The sequence below is a fragment of the Nomascus leucogenys genome, chromosome 12 (genome assembly GCF_006542625.1).
Source record: "Nomascus leucogenys isolate Asia chromosome 12, Asia_NLE_v1, whole genome shotgun sequence".
Lineage (NCBI taxonomy): Eukaryota > Metazoa > Chordata > Mammalia > Primates > Hylobatidae > Nomascus > Nomascus leucogenys.
The window spans coordinates 22,952,042-22,969,650 of NC_044392.1; the positions used below are offsets into that span (position 1 = coordinate 22,952,042).

At 36.4% G+C, this 17,609-nt stretch overlaps 1 protein-coding gene across 1 annotated transcript in view; it reads right to left on the reverse strand.

Annotated features, from left to right (window-relative positions):
- Positions 1-17,609, reverse strand: part of RALGPS2 (Ral GEF with PH domain and SH3 binding motif 2) — a 203,225-nt gene that overhangs the window by 135,613 nt on the left and 50,003 nt on the right. The window contains exons 2-4 of the mRNA XM_030823929.1: positions 15,967-16,106; positions 10,162-10,266; positions 8,790-8,840 (exon numbers count right to left, since the gene is read on the reverse strand). Of these exons, the coding sequence (XP_030679789.1) occupies positions 8,790-8,840; positions 10,162-10,266; positions 15,967-16,023 (213 nt within the window). The 5' untranslated portion in view covers positions 16,024-16,106. The remainder of the gene's footprint in view (positions 1-8,789; positions 8,841-10,161; positions 10,267-15,966; positions 16,107-17,609) is intronic.

The window sequence follows — 17,609 nt, forward strand, 5'->3', positions numbered from 1 at the left end:
GTTCAATCACCAATCTGCAACTAAAATCACTATACCACACAGTTGGATTCAGAATCTATATTCTTCAAAATTGAAATTTAGTTCATATTTTAATATAAATAAACCATCACCTAAAATAACGTTACATGTGAAAACACATAAAAATGAGCACTGATTTAAATAGTTTTCAGCCTGGTGTGCTGGCTCACACTGGTAATCCCAGCACTTTGGGAAGCCGAGGCAGGGGGGATCGCTTGAGCCCAGGCATTCAAGACCAGCCTGGGCAAAGTCGTAAGACCTTGTCTCTACCCCCCCAAAAAAAAAAAAAAAAAAAATTAGGCAGGTGTGGTGGTGTATGCCTTTAGTCTTAGTTACTTGGCAGGCTGAGGTGGGAAAACTGCTTGAGCACAGGAGATCAAGGATGCAGTGGGCTGTGATCATGCCACTGCAATCCAGCCTGGGCAATATAGTGAGATGCTGTCTCAAAAAACAAAAACAAAAACAAAATACACTGAAGATCTTTTAAACAGTTTTATAAAGTATAGGTATAGTTTTAATATACAATTATATATGACGTAGAGACCTGAATATTGATATAATGGACAGAAACATAAAATTAATTTACTAGTTATAGACTCAGTTATAACCAATATCTTTTCATAATATCTGAGGTTTAATTTTCATTTAACAATAAGAATTCCTTTATCCTCCAGTGAAGGTAATATTCTAATGTATACTATATAAAGAGACATCATTTTATGTTAATAAAGATTAATACACTAAACTGGCTGCCATCATAGGTTAAACAATTTAACTTATCAGTAGCAAGAGTTTTGACATAATAAACAATATCTGTACAATCATTTTGGAAAACAAATTAGCAATAGTTGATTAAAAATTTAAAGATGCTCTATAATCCAGTGATTAATGCATTAAAGTGTATATATCAACATAGATGCTAGTCAACAATGTTGAACATCAAAAGCATGCTAAGAAGACAAGAACATCAAAAGCATGCTAAAAAGACCAAAACAACAGAACAGCATCTACATAAAATATTTAAAACTGCAATAGCACGCATTAAGGGATACCTATACATAAATAAAAAACATAACTAAATAGACAGTAATGATATAGACCAATACTGGATGGTGATTACCTTGGTGGGAGAATGCAGAAAGCCTTTATCAGTACTGGTTAGGTACACAGGAATTTATCTTATTATTTACTATGCTTTGTTATATGTCTTTAATATATCATACTAAATTTTAATAACATTTTTCTGCCAGAAAACAAGGCCTTTTTATACTGGCCAGATTTAATACACTCAGTGTTCACATGGGACTAACACATTAAGAATATTTTGGCTGGGCGCAGTGGCTCACACCTGTAATCCCAGCACTTTGGGAGGCCAAGGCAGAAGGATCACTCGAGCCTTGGAGTTTGAGACCAGCCTGGGCAGCATTAACGAGACCCTGCCTCTAAAAAAATAAAATAAAAAATTAGCCAGGCATGGTGGCATATATGTATGGTCCCAGCTACTTGGGAGGCTGAGGTGGGAGGATCATTTGGGCCTGGGAGGTCCCGGCTGCAGTGAGCCATCATTGCACTGCTGCACTACAACCTGGGGAACAGAGCCAGACCCTGTCTCCAAAAAAAAAACTGAAAGTATTTTGGTGCTACATCATTTCTTCCAATAGTTACTGTTGTCAATTTTTAAAAACACTCTCTCATTGGGTAGACATTTACTAAATACTATGTTCATCCTCTCGTTCTAAATATTGAGCTTCCACTATGTGCCAGACAAAATGGTAAGCAAAAATTGTCAGTCTCTGCCCTCATGTAGCTTAAAATCTGGTGGAGAGGCAAGCAAATCAAGTACCTGCATTCACTCTCTTGATAATCTCACCCACACTTTTAAATACCACCTCTACACTGACATCTCCCAAACTTATACTTCTAGACCGGACTGGAAATATATGCCAGTATACATTCCCTAACTCAACATTCTCCTTGGCTGTCTAATAGGAATGTTAAAATAAGTATGTCCAAAGCCAAACTCCTGCAAAATCTGTTCCTCTAGCCTTTCTCCACAAGGGTGCATTGTACATTATATGTTATATGAATAGCAGCCCCAGGAGTTGTATAGGACAACAATAATCATTTTTTATCCCAGAGAATATCAACTACATGCATCTGGCTTCAGGCCAAAAACCTTGGTGTCATCCTTGACTCGTTTCACAAATGATGTCTGGCAACTTCTCATTTATCTCTTCCATTCCCACCCTAATCTAAGCCACCTTCATCTCTCACGTGGTCTCCTTGATTCAGTCCTTGGTACCACCTCTTCCCCTATGCTCACTTTGCCACATATCCTAGTCAGCAGTCTGAAAGAGCTGCTTAAGGCCGGGCACAGTGGCTCATGCCTGTAATCCCAGCATTTGGGAAAGCCAAGGCGGGTGGATCACTTGAGGCCAGGAGTTTGAGACCAGCCTGGCCAACATGGTGAAACCCTGTCTCTACTAAAAATACAAAAATTAGCTAGGCGTGGTGGCATGCACCTGGAGTCCTAGCTACTAGGGAGGCTGAGGTAGGATAATCACTTGAACCCGGGAGGCAGAGGTTGCAGTAAGTCGAGATCACACCACTGCATTTCAGCCTGGGTGACAGAGCAAGATTGTCAAAAAAAAAGAAAGAAGAGAAAAAAAAGAGCGACTTAAAACCTAACGCAGAAAATGTCACTTCTCTGCTCACAACCCTCTAATGGCTTCCCATCTTTTTCACAATGGTGTTCAGGGCCCCACACCATCTAGCCCTCACCCTACCTCTCATCTTCTAGTACATTCCCTCCCTTGCTCACTCACTGTAGCTCACTGGCCTTTGCCCCGACTTTCCCTTTGCCTGGAATACTATTTCCCCAAACACTCATATGGCTTGCTCTCTCACTCACCTCCTTTAGGCCTTAACACAGATGTCATCTCCTCAGTAAGGTCTTTCTGATCATCCTATCTAAAGTTGCAACCCCCACTATCCTCACACTTCCTATTCTCTTCTCTCTGCTTTATGTTTTTCATGACACTGTATAGCTAACCTCACTCAAACATCAGATCCATGAGGCCAGGAATTTTAGTGTCTGCTTACTGCTATACCTTCAGCAACTAAACTAGATGTTTTAAATTGCATATAATAGGCATACAATAGGCATCCAGTAAATATTTGTTGAATCACAACACAAATGTAAAATTGCAATCGATGAGTCCAGTGAAAAAGCAGAGTGCTAGGTGACCCTGTAGAAAGACAAATAAAGCTTACCTGAGGAAGTCAAACTAGAACTGAGAACTGAAAGATGAGTAGAAGTTAATTAGGATGTGCACAGGCTCAGTGGTGAGAGGGGCTAAAGGAAGGCTGGTGTATCTTAGACCAGAAAGATAGGAAAGATGTAAGATGGGGTTGCAGAAGGTAGAAAAAGGTAAAACTGTGAAGAGATCTGTAGACCATATTAAGATGGTGTTTCATCCTCAGAGCAACAGGAAGCCAATGAAGTGTTTTAAGCAGAGCGATCATATAAACAGATCCAACAGATGTTGAAAAGATTACCATGGCTACTGGGTAAAAAAGCATTTAGAGGGGTCAAAGTAAATGCAGGTAGATGAAGTAAGAGGTCACTGCAATAATTCACTTGAGAGAAGATGGTATTTTACATTGGGGTGTTGGGAGTAGAGACAGACTGGATAGACAAGATACTTAGGAGGTTAAAAAAATCAATGGGATAAGATAAATGGAGTAAAGGTCAAGGGAATTTTAAGGTTTATTTCTAAGTTTCACAAAGTACTATCAGATGTCCCAAGGGAATAAAAAATTCCCATAGATGTGAAGTCTATGTCTTCAAGTAGTATCATCTGGATCTTCAATATCCAAGCTCCTAGCCACCAATGGCTACTAAGCACTTGAAATATAGCTACTCCAAATAAAGACGTACTGTAATTGTTGTATATGTTGGATTTGAAGGCTTGGCGGAGAAAAAAGAATGTAAGATATCTCAATAATTTTTTACACTGATTACAAGTTGAAACGATAATATTTTGTATGTAGCAGGTTACATAAAATCACTAAAATCAATTTCATCTTTCTTTTTACCTTATAATGTGGCTACCAGAAAACAAAGTTATATAAATGGCTTATACTATATTTCTGCTAGACAGCACTGATCTCATATAAAGCAGCAATACAACTGTTGCAGTTCATTCAAAAGGAAAAAATACACCTAAGAAGAAGACAGGTGAATTTTAGGTCAAAAATGTAATTTGTATAAAGAATTTCATTTTTTTGATTTTTTTTTCAGGGAGGAGAAGAAATAAGTATTTCTGGTTTTTTCTTTTTGCCATTTAAATACAAAAGCCATTTTCTTCTTGTGCTTTGTTTATAGAATACATTGTTGTTCTTCTATTGCTAATCCAATGGTTCTACTTAGAGAGCCCTCTGTGGTATGGGGGAAAAGTTAGGAAAACACAGAATTGTGGAAATGATGGGAACTAAGAGATCATTTAGGCCCACCCCTTCATTTACAGGTACCGAATTTGAGATACTAAGACAGGAAGTAACTTACTTGAAAATCACAGGACTAATACTACCTAAATCATGTAGGACATAAATGGAAACTCATAGTCATTACAGTGTTCAGGGCCACTACAGACTTGTATATAGCACAATGAATACACTATATTTTGTTCCCAAAAGAACTAAAAATGTATCTATTTTATAGTATTGAATTTCAGGATTATGAATGACTTTGTTTTGGAATACAAAATCACATTGATATACTAGATAAGAGCTTAAAAAAAATCAGATTTTAGAGTCTGAAACCCAGTTCCACCACTTAGTTGTGTACCAAAGACAACTATCACTGTTTCCTCATCAGTAAAATAGAGATAGCATCACACTCAGGATGTTAAAATGATAGGAACACTATACACACACACTCCCCATGATTATAGTGGATAGATGCATAATGCCAGTCCCTTTGTTTTCATTAGAAACAAACGATATGTTTCTTGATCCTTTCTCTTCTCTCCAAAATGTCAACACAGTCATATTATTAAGTCATAAAATAAAGATATAAGGGAAAAGATTACTAGAGTTACTGGTGAAACTCAGTTTCAAATTTCCATCTTCCCATTAAAAAGCTTCAAAACAATAGGTAAATCATTCAACTTCCCTAAGTCTATTTCCTCCAGTAAGTAATGAAGCCAAATCAATCAAAATGATTCAAATACAGCTGACCTGTAAACAACACATGGGTCTACTTACACACGGATTTTCTTCCACCTCTATCACCCCTGAGATAGCAGAACAAATCTGTCTTCTTCCTCAGTCTACTCGATGTGAGGATAATGAGGATAAAGACCTTTATGATGATCCGCTTCCACTTAATGAATAGTAAATATTGTTTCTTTTCCTTATGATTTTCTTTTTTTTTCTTTATTATTATTATTATTATACTTTAAGTTTTAGGGTACATGTGCACAATGTGCAGGTTTGTTATGTATGTATACATGTGCCATGTTGGTGTGCTGCACCCATTAACTTGTCATTTAGCATTAGGTATATCTCCTAATGCTGTCCCTCCCCCCTCACCCCAACCCCAAAACAGTCCCTGGAATGTGATGTTCCCCTTCCTGTGTCCATGAGTTCTCATTGTTCAATTCCCACCTATGAGTGAGAACATGCAGTGTTTGGTTTTTTGTCCTTGCGATAGTTTACTGAGAATGATGGTTTCCAGTTTCATCCATGTCCCTACAAAGGACATGAACTCATCATTTTTTATGGCTGCATAGTATTCCATGGTGTATATGTGTCACATTTTCTTAATCCAGTCTATTGTTGTTGAACATTTGGGTTGGTTCCAAGTCTTTGCTATTGTGAATAGTGCTGCAATAAACATACGTGTGCATGTGTCTTTATAGCAGCATGATTTGTGGTCCTTTGGGTATATACCCAGTAATGGAATGGCTGGGTCAAATGGTATTTCTAGTTCTAGATCCCTGAGGAATCGCCACACTGACTTCCACAATGGTTGAACTAGTTTACAGTCCCACCAACAGTGTAAAAGTGTTCCTATTTCTCCACATCCTCTCCAGCACCTGTTGTTTCCTGACTTTTTAATGATGGCCATTCTAACTGGTGTGAGATGGTATCTCACTGTGGTTTTGATTTGCATTTCTCTGATGGCCAGTGATGATGAGCATTTCTTCATGTGTTTTTTGGCTGCATAAATGTCTTCTTCTGAGAAGTGTCTATTCATGTCCTTCGCCCACTTTTTGATGGGGTTTTTTCTTGTAAATTTGTTTGAGTTCATTGTAGATTCTGGATATTAGCCCTTTGTCAGATGAGTAGGTTGCAAAAATTTTCTCCCATTTTGTAGGTTGCCTGTTCACTCTGATGGTAGTTTCTTTTCCTGTGCAGAAGCTCTGTAGTTTAATTAGATCCCATTTGTCAATTTTGGCTTTTGTTGCCATTGCTTTTGGTGTTTTAGACATGAAGTCCTTGCCCATGCCTATGTCCTGAATGGTATTGCCTAGGTTTTCTTCTAGGGTTTTTATGGTTTTAGGTCTAACATGTAAGTCTTTAATCCATCTTGAATTAATTTTTGCATAAGGTGTAAGGAAGGGATCCAGTTTCAGCTTTCTACATGTGGCTAGCCAGTTTTCCCAGCACCATTTATTAAATAGGGAATCCTTATCCCATTGCTTGTTTTTGTCAGGTTTGTCAAAGATTAGATAGTTGTAGATATGCGGCATTATTTCTGAGGGCTCTGTTCTGTTCCATTGACCTATGTCTCTGTTTTGGTACCAGTACCATGCTGTTTTGGTTACTGTAGCCTTGTAGTATAGTTTGAAGTCAGGTAGCATGATGCCTCCAGCTTTGTTCTTTGGCTTAGGATTGACTTGGCGATGCGGGCTCTTTTTTGGTCCCATATGAACTTTAAAGTAGTTTTTTCCAATTCTGTGAAGAAAGTCATTGGTAGCTTGATGGGGATGGCATTGAATCTATAAATTACCTTGGGGAGTATGGCCATTTTCACCATAGTGATTCTTCCAACCCATGAGCATGGAATGTTCTTCCATTTGTTTGTGTCCTCTTTGATTTCATTGAGCAGTGGTTTGTAGTTCTCCTTGAAGAGGTCCTTCACATCCCTTGTAAGTTGGATTCCTAGGTATTTTATTCTCTTTGAAGCAACTGTGAATGGGAGTTCACTCATGATTTGGCTCTCTGTTTGTCTGTTACTGGTTTGTATCCTGAGACTTTGCTGAAGTTGCTTATCAGCTTAAGGAGATTTTGGGCTGAGACAATGGGGTTTTCTAGATATACAATCATGTCATCTGCAAACAGAGACAGTTTGACTTCCTCTTTTCCTAATTGAATACCCTTTATTTCCTTCTCCTGCCTGATTCCCCTGGCCAGAACTTCCAACACTATGTTGAATAGGAGTGGTGAGAGAGGGCATCCCTGTCTTGTGCCAGTTTTCAAAGGGAATGCTTCCAGTTTTTGCCCATTCAGTATGATATTGGCTGTGGGTTTGTCATCGATAGCTCTTATTATTTTGAGATACATCCCATCAATACCTAATTTATTGAGAGTTTTTAGCATGAAGGGTTATTGAATTTTGTCAAAGGACTTTTCTGCATCTATTGAGACAATCATGTGGTTTTTGTCTTTGGTTCTGTTTATATGCTGGATTACATTTATTGATTTGTGTATGTTGAACCAGCCTTGCATCCCAGGGATGAAGCCCACTTGATCATGGTGGATAAGCTTTTTGATGCGCTGCTGGATTCGGTTTGCCAGTATTTTATTGAGGATTTTTGCATCAATGTTCATCAAGGATATTGGTCTGAAATTCTCTTTTTTGGTTATGTCTCTGCCAGGCTTTGGTATCAGGATGATGCTGGCCTCATAAAATGTGTTAGGGAGGATTCCCTTTTTTTCTATTGATTGGAATAGTTTCAGAAGGAATGGTACCAGCTCCTCCTTGTGCCTCTGGTAGAATTCGGCTGTGAATCCATCAGGTCCTGGACTCTTTTTGGTTGGTAAGCTATTGATTATTGCCACAATTTCAGAGCCTGTTATTGGTCTTTTCAGAGATTCAACTTCTTCCTGGTTTAGTCTTGGGAGAGTGTATTTGTCGAGAAATTTATCCATTTCTTCTAGATTTTCTAGTTTATTTGCATAGAGGTGTTTGTAGTATCCTCTGATGGTAGTTTGTATTTCTGTGGGATCGGCAGTGATATCCCCTTTATCATTTTTTATTGCGTCTATTTGATTCTTCTTTCTTTTCTTCTTTATTAGTCTTGCTAGCGGTCTATCAATTTTGTTGTTTTTTGAAAATGATTTTCTTAGTAACATTTTTTCTCTAGTTTATTGTAAGAACTGAGTACAAAATACATATAACATACAAAATATGTGTTCGTTGATTGTTTATGTTACCAGTAAGGCTTTTGGTCAACATCAGGCTATTTGAAGTTAAGTTTGCGGGGAATCAAAAGTTATAGAAAGAGTTTTCACTGAGCAAGCGTCAGTGCCCCTAACCTCCGCTTTGTTCAAGGGTCAAGTATAGTCCTATCTGTGACTCAATAATGTATTGCTATGAATGCCACATGGGTTTCTGAGGCCCAAACAGTATGTAGATAAGTTACAACACAAGCTTCAAATATTTTAAAATTAATATGAAGTATAATTTGACATTTCTAAAACACTTAATTTGAGATTGATCGTTTTCTATATTTAAAAGGAACATTCTCAAAACTACTTACATCTGGTTGAATAGCTTTAAATACTGGAACATCCATTAATGTTATCTGACCCTGAAATATAAAGTAAAAATGACAATTTCTTCTTCGGAATTCTACACCATAATATGTAACCTAAATTAAAATTATATTCTATACTAAAATATTACCAAATACTCAAATTTATAAGGGCTTATGGAAAACAAAATTTAGCCCCTGTACCATTAAATAGAATTATTTCTTTTTTTTTTTGAGACAGAGTCTCGCTCTGTCGCCCAGGCTGGAGTGCAGTGGCGCAATCTCGGCTCACTGCAAGCTCCGCCTCCCGGGTTCACGCCATTCTCCTGCCTCAGCCTCTCCGAGTAGCTGGGACTACAGGTGCCCGCCACCACGCCCGGCTAATTTTTTGTATTTTTAGTAGAGACGGGGTTTCACCGTGGTCTCGATCTCCTGACCTCGCGATCCGCCCGCCTCGGCCTCCCAAAGTGCTGGGATTACAAGCGTGAGCCACCGCGCCCGGCTAAATAGAATTATTTCTAATTATCTCATGCCTATTTATATTTTCTTGGAAGATAAATTGTGTAAAGTTAAAAAATAAAAATAATTTTAAAAATTTGGACAGTCACATTAAATTATAATCAAAAAATAAAAATCAGATTAGTTCATGTAGCAGTGTTCTTGTCATGATGATTACAATACAGCTCCTCAAACAGTGGTATAAAACCAGATATTACTAAAAAGGTTTTCTTCCTAACTTATAAAAAAATAATGAAACTACATTAAAGCCAACATTCTGTCTAAGAGATTTATATGCTATGGACCTATCCCACTTATGGCTATAGATATAAGACAAAAGTCAACACTATCAAGGAATAATATGCTATGACCAAGCACAGTTTATGTCTGGAATGCAGGAATGGTTTAACATTAGGAAATCAATATATTCTGTTAAAAAGGAGAATGAGAAAACAAATTTATATTAAGAAATAAATGTTTTTCTAGATACCTTTCATCTAATAACACCTTCATATTTCATTTTTCAATTTTTTAATTTAAAAAAAACCGGTGAAATTGTTTCTTAGATATGTCAACAAAATATAGTTGGCTTAGAGAAATGGTATAGAGGGATGAAAGCAATTACCATAATGGTAAATACATATTGCTACTTACCAAATTGAAGTGTAACTTATAAAGTTGCCCTAAAAAAAAGTACAGCTTTTCTTACTTTTCCCACTTCATCCCTCTGTTTGCTCCACAGCTGTACTATTTTCCCCAATAATTCCCATATCCAGCTTTCTAAAAGCTGTCTCCTTTGCTGGACCTACAAATTCTAACTCAATAGCACCAATATGTAAATTATGTGCAAAACTGGAGGAGACAGAGGTAGGAGGCTTACCGCATATTCTTCTGGTGTAACCTTAAGAACATCGAATACCACAGCATCAAAGCTTTTCTTCAATTCAGAACCTTTGTCACTTAAGGATTCAGAGCTGCTACTTTTCTGTTAAAGTGAAAGAAAATGCAGCCTTTTAAATACTGTCTAACAATCAAGTGATAGAAACTAGATTGGCCTTAAAAACTGAGAAAACAAAACAGCAGGTTAACAAATGCTGCAGAAAAGTTGAGCAGAACATGCTGCTTAGTTGTTAGAGTACCAGATAAAGGGTCAGACAACTTGAAATCTAACACTGTGACTTTAAATTTTTAGGTTCTTGAATGAGTCATTTTCTTGTGTGTCAGTTTCCTCATCCTGACAACCTATCATTTCCTACAGAAATAAATGATTTAACTAGTTCAGTGATTCTCAAATAAGGTAAAGGGAAGTCAGGGGAGAAGGCTATACACTTACTTAAAATTTTTTAAACTAATTTTTATTAAGAAAAAGACAAATTAGCTTTATAACATATCAGAAAATATTCAGAATACTGTTAATTAGTTACATAAAATCCATTCTTAGTTATGTGATCTGTTTGTGATAGTACAATTAATACTATTCTTCCTATTATACTACAAATTTAAGTTTTCCCTGCTTAAAAATTACTGTTTCAAGTTTGAATATGCTGTGGCTATACGTAGAATGAAAGGTGGATTTTGGCCCTGAAAATCTTATTACTGTTAAAAATTTTCCACTTCGTCTGTGCCATGACATAATAATATATTCTGTATCACTTGGCTAAATTCAGAGGAACATCAATATGAGAATATTTAGATCAGGCTCTATTAAATGGTGGTAGGATATGAGGCTACACATAACAGCAAAAAAATTAATCAAAGTTTCAATTAGCACAGTACACATAGATCAACCCACCAGCTATTATATATTAGTTTTAAGCACTTGTCATTATGCCTCATTTTTGCTTTTCCTCCCTTTTAGTAGCAGCTAAATACCAAGTATCGAGCCATGATCATTACAAAGAAAGGGATCTGTCATTAACTTTGAAAAATTCTCAACTATTATTACTTCAAATATTTCTTCTGCTTCTTTCTCTTGTCTTTCTGGTGTTCCCATTATGTAAATGCTACACCTTTCGTCACTGTCCTACAGTCCTGAGCTATTCTGTTTTTTGTTGTTTTTTTTTCTTTCTTTTTTTTCATTGTATTTTCTCTTTGCATTTCAGTCTGGGAAGTTTTACTGACATGTCTTCCAGTTCACTGATTCTTTCCTTGGCTGTCTATTGGTCACCAGTCTACTGGTACTGGTTAGCTCGCCAAAGGCATTCTTCGTTTTTGTCACAGTGCTTTTGAATCCTAGCATTTCTTTTCAATTCTTAATAGTTTTAATATCCCTGCCTATATTATCCATTTGTTCTCGCATGCTGTATGCTTTTTTTCATTACAAACTTTGGCATATTAATGACAGTTAATTTTAACTCCCAGTCTGATAATTGTGAAATCTCTGCCATATGAGTGTGGTTCTGTTGCTTGATTTATCTCTTCAAACTGTGTTTTTTCCTTGCCTTTTAGCACGGCTTGTAATTTTTTGTTGAAAGCTAGAAATGGTATATTGGGTAATAGGAACTCAGGTTGAATAGGCCTTTACTGTAAGGGTTTATTTTTATCATGCTAGGCATTATGCTGTGCTTATAATTTGGTGTTGTTATAGGTGTCTGAGTCTTCAATTTCCTCTAGTATCATTTTTTTATCCTCTGTTGTCTTTGGGTTTCCCTAGAAATCTCTTCTTACAGTCTGAGCCTTGCAGTTCTTTCAGCTGAAATCTTAGCATTATACAGGAGCCCTGCTGATGTGGCGGGGGAAGGCAGGGTGTGTGTGTGTATTTGAGGGGGTGCTGGGGGGGAGTGTCCTATAGTCCTGTGATTAGGTTTCAGTCTTTCACTGAGTGTGTCTCCAGACTGTGACCTTCACAAATGCTTCTCTGTCCCCCTGGCTCTGCTTAGGTGAGATAGGAAGTCAAGAGGGGCTTCAAGCTGAGGATTTTTCCTCTCCCAAGTAGGTTAGGCTCTGGTGAAGTAGTTTCCCTTGAGGGCAGGTGGAGAACAGAATGCTCTGGTCATATTTCAATATGGTTACTTTCTATCTGGGTGTATTTCAAAATGGCTACTTCTTTCCTCCCCCTGCTAGAAGCAGAAGGGAATTTTTCTCTGTCTTTACTGTGAGAAGCTGGTGGGCATCCTAGAGGTAATAAAAATCACAAAAGCAGAGGGTGAGAAGAACCTAAGACTGGACCCCCAAGAAGTTTTTAACTTTCAAGCTAGTCCACACACAGTCTCCAGCAGTTCATCAATTAGGTTTTACATGGCTCCATTGACTTCTGTTCCTGTAAGCTGTGATTCTCTATTTGCCTATCTCTCCAGGTTTCAGGGCATCACTGTTAAATGTGCTCTATGATAGCAATTCTCTGATAGAGCTAAGAGGAGTTATTGATTTTCAGTTTGTTTAGCTTTTTTCCTATTGTGAGGACTGGAGTGATGAATTCTAAGCTCTTTACAAATCTGAGCAGAAACCTGAATTCCAGTGAATGAATCCAAGCAGAAACCTCAAGTCTCATAAATAAAATGGAATTTTATTTCTTGTGTTTAATCTCCATTAACTATGACTAGTTTATAGTATGTCAACAATATTATTTTATGTCCCAAAAGTAATACAAAATTTTTTTCATAATGTTAAGTATTCAAATAGACATCAGTTAAGCAGTATACACTAATCCAATAGCTGTCCAAATAACCAGATGCATTCCGTCAGGTGAACACATGAATCATAAACATAAATCAGTAATTTTCTCCAAGTTTTTAACTCATCCAAGTTAGTAAATCATCATGACAATTTTATTGCTTATCAAAAAGAATAAACATTTCTCTTTTTTCCTTCTTAATGGCCATTAGAGGCTTAAAAAATTACTAGTGTGCATTTTGATGCGCTTCCCTAATACCAGTAATAAATTGGTAATGATAAGACACTAAGCAATAATGTCCACCAAGAGAATAGCAGTAATTCATTCAAGGCATGACTCAAAAACTTCTAAATGTCTTCTAAATGTCTGAAAACAAGTTCACCGTAATTCTCCTACTGACAGAAACTTCAAACACAGGTTAAATATAAAAGGTACTGAGAAAGGATAAAGTATTTTATCCATTCTGTAAGCTTATCACTTCTATAAGAAATTTGTACTTTGATGTTACTAGATCTATAATTTGAGAGAAGGTGGAAAATATAGATTTTAAATTTTATTTTCTTGCCACAATAAATGGACAATTTAAAGGGCAGACTTTTTCACTCTTACTTTACAACTGCTAATTATACTACTCTGAAGCCTGATGTAATTAATTCACTTTTAGTAAAGTCAACAGAATTGTTTGTACAAGAGAAATGATCTATTTTATTTAATAAATATTTGTATTCTGCTTCCTATGATACTAGAACAGGTATTTCTGGACATATAGTTAAAAATATACACATACATACATAACATATTCAAGAAATATGGTTATAAATATACAAAGAAAACAAATATATATTACAAACATATATAAACATAATCCTATGGTTGTAAATATAAAAAAGCTATGTATAAATTTGTGGAAAAAATTATAGAAAGAGATTTTTCTAAGTGACAGTTTTAAAAATAGGAAAGCTCCCAGCTGTTTAAGGGATTAGGAGAGGCTTTATTAAAAGCATAGCATTTGAAATATGTTTGAAAGACAAAACTTTTTGTGTGTGCAATGATGGGGAGGGGACACACCAGAATGGGAAGAAAAATTCCAGCTAGAAACACTGGTATAGGCAAAGTTATGACAGAAGAAGGAAAATGTAATGGTTTATACAGACACCAGCAAATGTAGTATTCTCTCGTTAGACTGTTAAGTTTCAAGTAGAGGATTAGTAGGAGTTAAATCCAAAAATTTGGGGCCATTTTGAAGAAAGTCTTGAATAAAAGGCTGAGTGGGCATTTAAATTTAATTAGTAGGCAATGAGGAACCACAGACAGTTTTGAGAAAAGATAAAGTTTAAGAGTTGTATTTTAAGAATACTAATCTTAAATTTCAGTTGCAGGACCAGAAACAACAGAAAATATAAGTGCAACACCCAACTAAAAGGCCATGGCACTAATCTAGACAAGAAATAATAAATGACCAAACTAACATGGTAGCACAGTAATAGAAATAAGCAGAAAAGTACTGGATCCCAGAGATAAAGCACAGTGGACAGGCTCTAAAAGCTGCTAAAGATCTCTATCTCTTGGTATTCTCACCCCTGCGTGATCCTCTCCCCTTGAGTGTGGGCAGAACTTGTGACTTGTTTCTAACCAGCAGAATATGGAAAAGGAGATGAGATGTCACTTCCATGATTACGTTATATAAGATTATAACTTCTGTCTTGCTAGTGGACTCTCTCTGCTATGATGAGACAATGGTTGTGGTGGGCAAAAATTAACAACACATTGGCCGGATGCAGTGGCTCACATCTATAATCCCAGCACTTTGGGAGGCCAAGGCGGTGGATCACCTGACGTCAGGAGTTCAAGACCAGCCTGGCCAACAAGGTGAAACCCCATCTCTACTAAAAATAGAAAAATTAGCCAGGCGTGGTGGCAAGCACCTGTAATCCCAGCTACTGGGGAGGTTGAGGCAGGAGAATTGCTTGAACCCGGGAGGCAGAGGTTGCAGTGGGCCAAGATCGTGCCACTGCACTCCAGTCTGGGCGACAAGAGCAAAACTCTGTCTCAAACACCCCCACAAAAAAACCACACGTCTAAAGATTTAAACTTAGATGGCTATGGAAATGTGATGCTATTAACATAAGTTAGAGAAAAGGGTTGGACTATTTTCTTTATGGTTGTGGAGCAGAACAGTAGTAAGAAACTTGATTTTGTGGACATTAAAATGTCTGGTCCATCAAAAATTCTTAATAAAATTCATAAGAGAAGCCAGGGCTAGAGATAAAAATAAATCATCTACATAACAAAAACAATTGAAACCATAGACTTAGACTATTTTCAGTGATATCAAGGCCTAAGTAACTAGCTGGGGCAAAATGGAGTTGAGGCTATTAAGGAACTTTGAGGTCAAGGTGTTAAAGGGTCATAAACATTATTCTCATCCAATATACTACGAGAAAAACAAGAAATATAGAAGCCAGATGCTAAGGTTATTAAGGAAAGCAGGCAAGTTCCCCAGATTTATACACAAAGAAAAAAAGAAAAAAGTTGGGGCAAAAATACAATCATAATTTATTAACTAGAGGGGTGAGCATCTAGTTCAGTCTTCACATCTCCATCTTAAATGCTAAACTACATCAGCAGAGTAAGCCCTTACAACATTCCAGCCTAACAGTTCTTTGGTTTCCTCTAATATATGTGGAATCAAGGGATCTAGACGGTGCCCAAAATTTAGTGATTCCAAGTAAAAGAATCTTTCTTTGCCTTACTTGCATTATTGCCCTCAAGGATGATGTAATGTAAAAATACTCTAAAAAGAAATTCTGTTTCTTTTAAAACTAAAGAGTTTTATGAGTTACCATTATTTGTCATTATTTTTCAAGTATCTTAAGTAGATAAGGATTAAGTATATCTATGATGCACAGGGAACATATGAATCACTAAAGTAAAAGTTAAAATATGTGTACTTCTGCACATGTACTTCTGCACTAAATGCACTTCTGATTTAAGTATGTGAACAAACATAACGCTTGAAAAATTAGAAAGCCAGGTAAGAAACTTTATACCTAAGCTTCTTAAATATCTTACCTCAGAAGCAGTAGCTGCAATATTGACACTGCTTGCCTGCCCGTTCATTAGGTCCATGCTTTCCTCATCAGTCCCTGACCTTATGTTAACAGCAACAGAGGACTGACTGCCTCATGTCCAAGGCCACAAATACATTATTCCTATAAAAAATAAAAAAGTTAAGCATATGTCTTCTTCGAAGTTTAAGAAAACAACTCTATGCCTACTACCATGCCAAGAAACAAAAATTTCAACTTCACTAAACTCTATTTATTATCTTAGCTCAGTCACTATATCCAAACTGAGGACAATCTTGTATGCTCTTTTCAGACAATCAGAACACTAAACAGTATTCAATAGATGTTATTGTTATGTTCTTCATAAGCAAAGCAAAAGCATAACTTTTCATTAAGTGGGTATTGTGAGGGAAAAAAATCAAATGTACAACTTTCTTAAAGTAAATAAAATGTGTAAAAAAACGGGTGGCAAAGTAACACATACCACAACACAATAAATTTTTAGTGATCCAAATGACACCCGTAAATCAACAATACTGAATAAGCTTATCACAGCTAGTGATCTAGATTACCAACATATCACAAATACTTAAAATATTATGAACTACATGTCATAAAAATACAATCATCTCTCAGTATTCATGGGGGATTTGTCCCAGGATCCACTATAGATACCAAAATCCACTGATGCTTAAGGCCCTTATATAATGGTACAGTATTTGCATATCACCTATACACATCCTTTTGTATACTTTAAATCATCTCCAGATTACTCATAATACTTAATACAGTGCCAGTGCTATGTAAATTGTTGTTACACTATATTGTTTAGGGAATTATAGCAAGGAAAAGTCTGTACATGTTCAGTACAGATGCAACTATCCTTTTTTTTTTTTTTTGCCCCAAGTAGTTTCAACTCAGATTTGTCTGAATCCAGATGTAGAACCCACGGATATGGTGGCTTTACTGTAACATAATATACACTATGTTTATTTGTATAGGACTTTAAAGTTTATTAAATATCTTTAATATATTATATTGATCTGCACAACTACCAATAACACTAATCAGGGAAGATATAAACACATAACAAAGAAACACAGAGCTTCTGAGGACACAGGATGGTAAATAAGGAGCCAAGAACAAGTTTCAAGCCATCAAAATTCTAGTCAAATATTCTTTTCACAACACAGATTTTCCACTTTACTGGAAGTCAGAGTACTTACTTGGAGTTCTAATACCTTTCCATAAATAACTTGCCATATAAACTGAGTAGGTAACTTTACCTCTCTAGGACAGAATTTCTTCGTCTTTGTAAAATGACAGCAGTAGTGACCTTTAAGATCCCTTTTCAACTTTAAAGATCTATGACGTTTTTCATAAGATAAATGGTAAGTGTCTATAAATTAGGTCCTCTATGCTATATTCACTTTAAAAGCAGAGTTTTAAATGTTAATAATAATTACTTCAATGCTAAGTTTCCTTTCTCTGGAGAAGCAATATAGGATATAGTGATTTAAAAGCACAAATTTTGGAACCACATTACCTCTGTGTAAACCCAGGAAATTTTAACTTTTCTGTACTCAGTTTTCTCATCTATAAAATAGGGATAATAAGTACCTACTTCATAGAGTTGTGGTGAAGCGA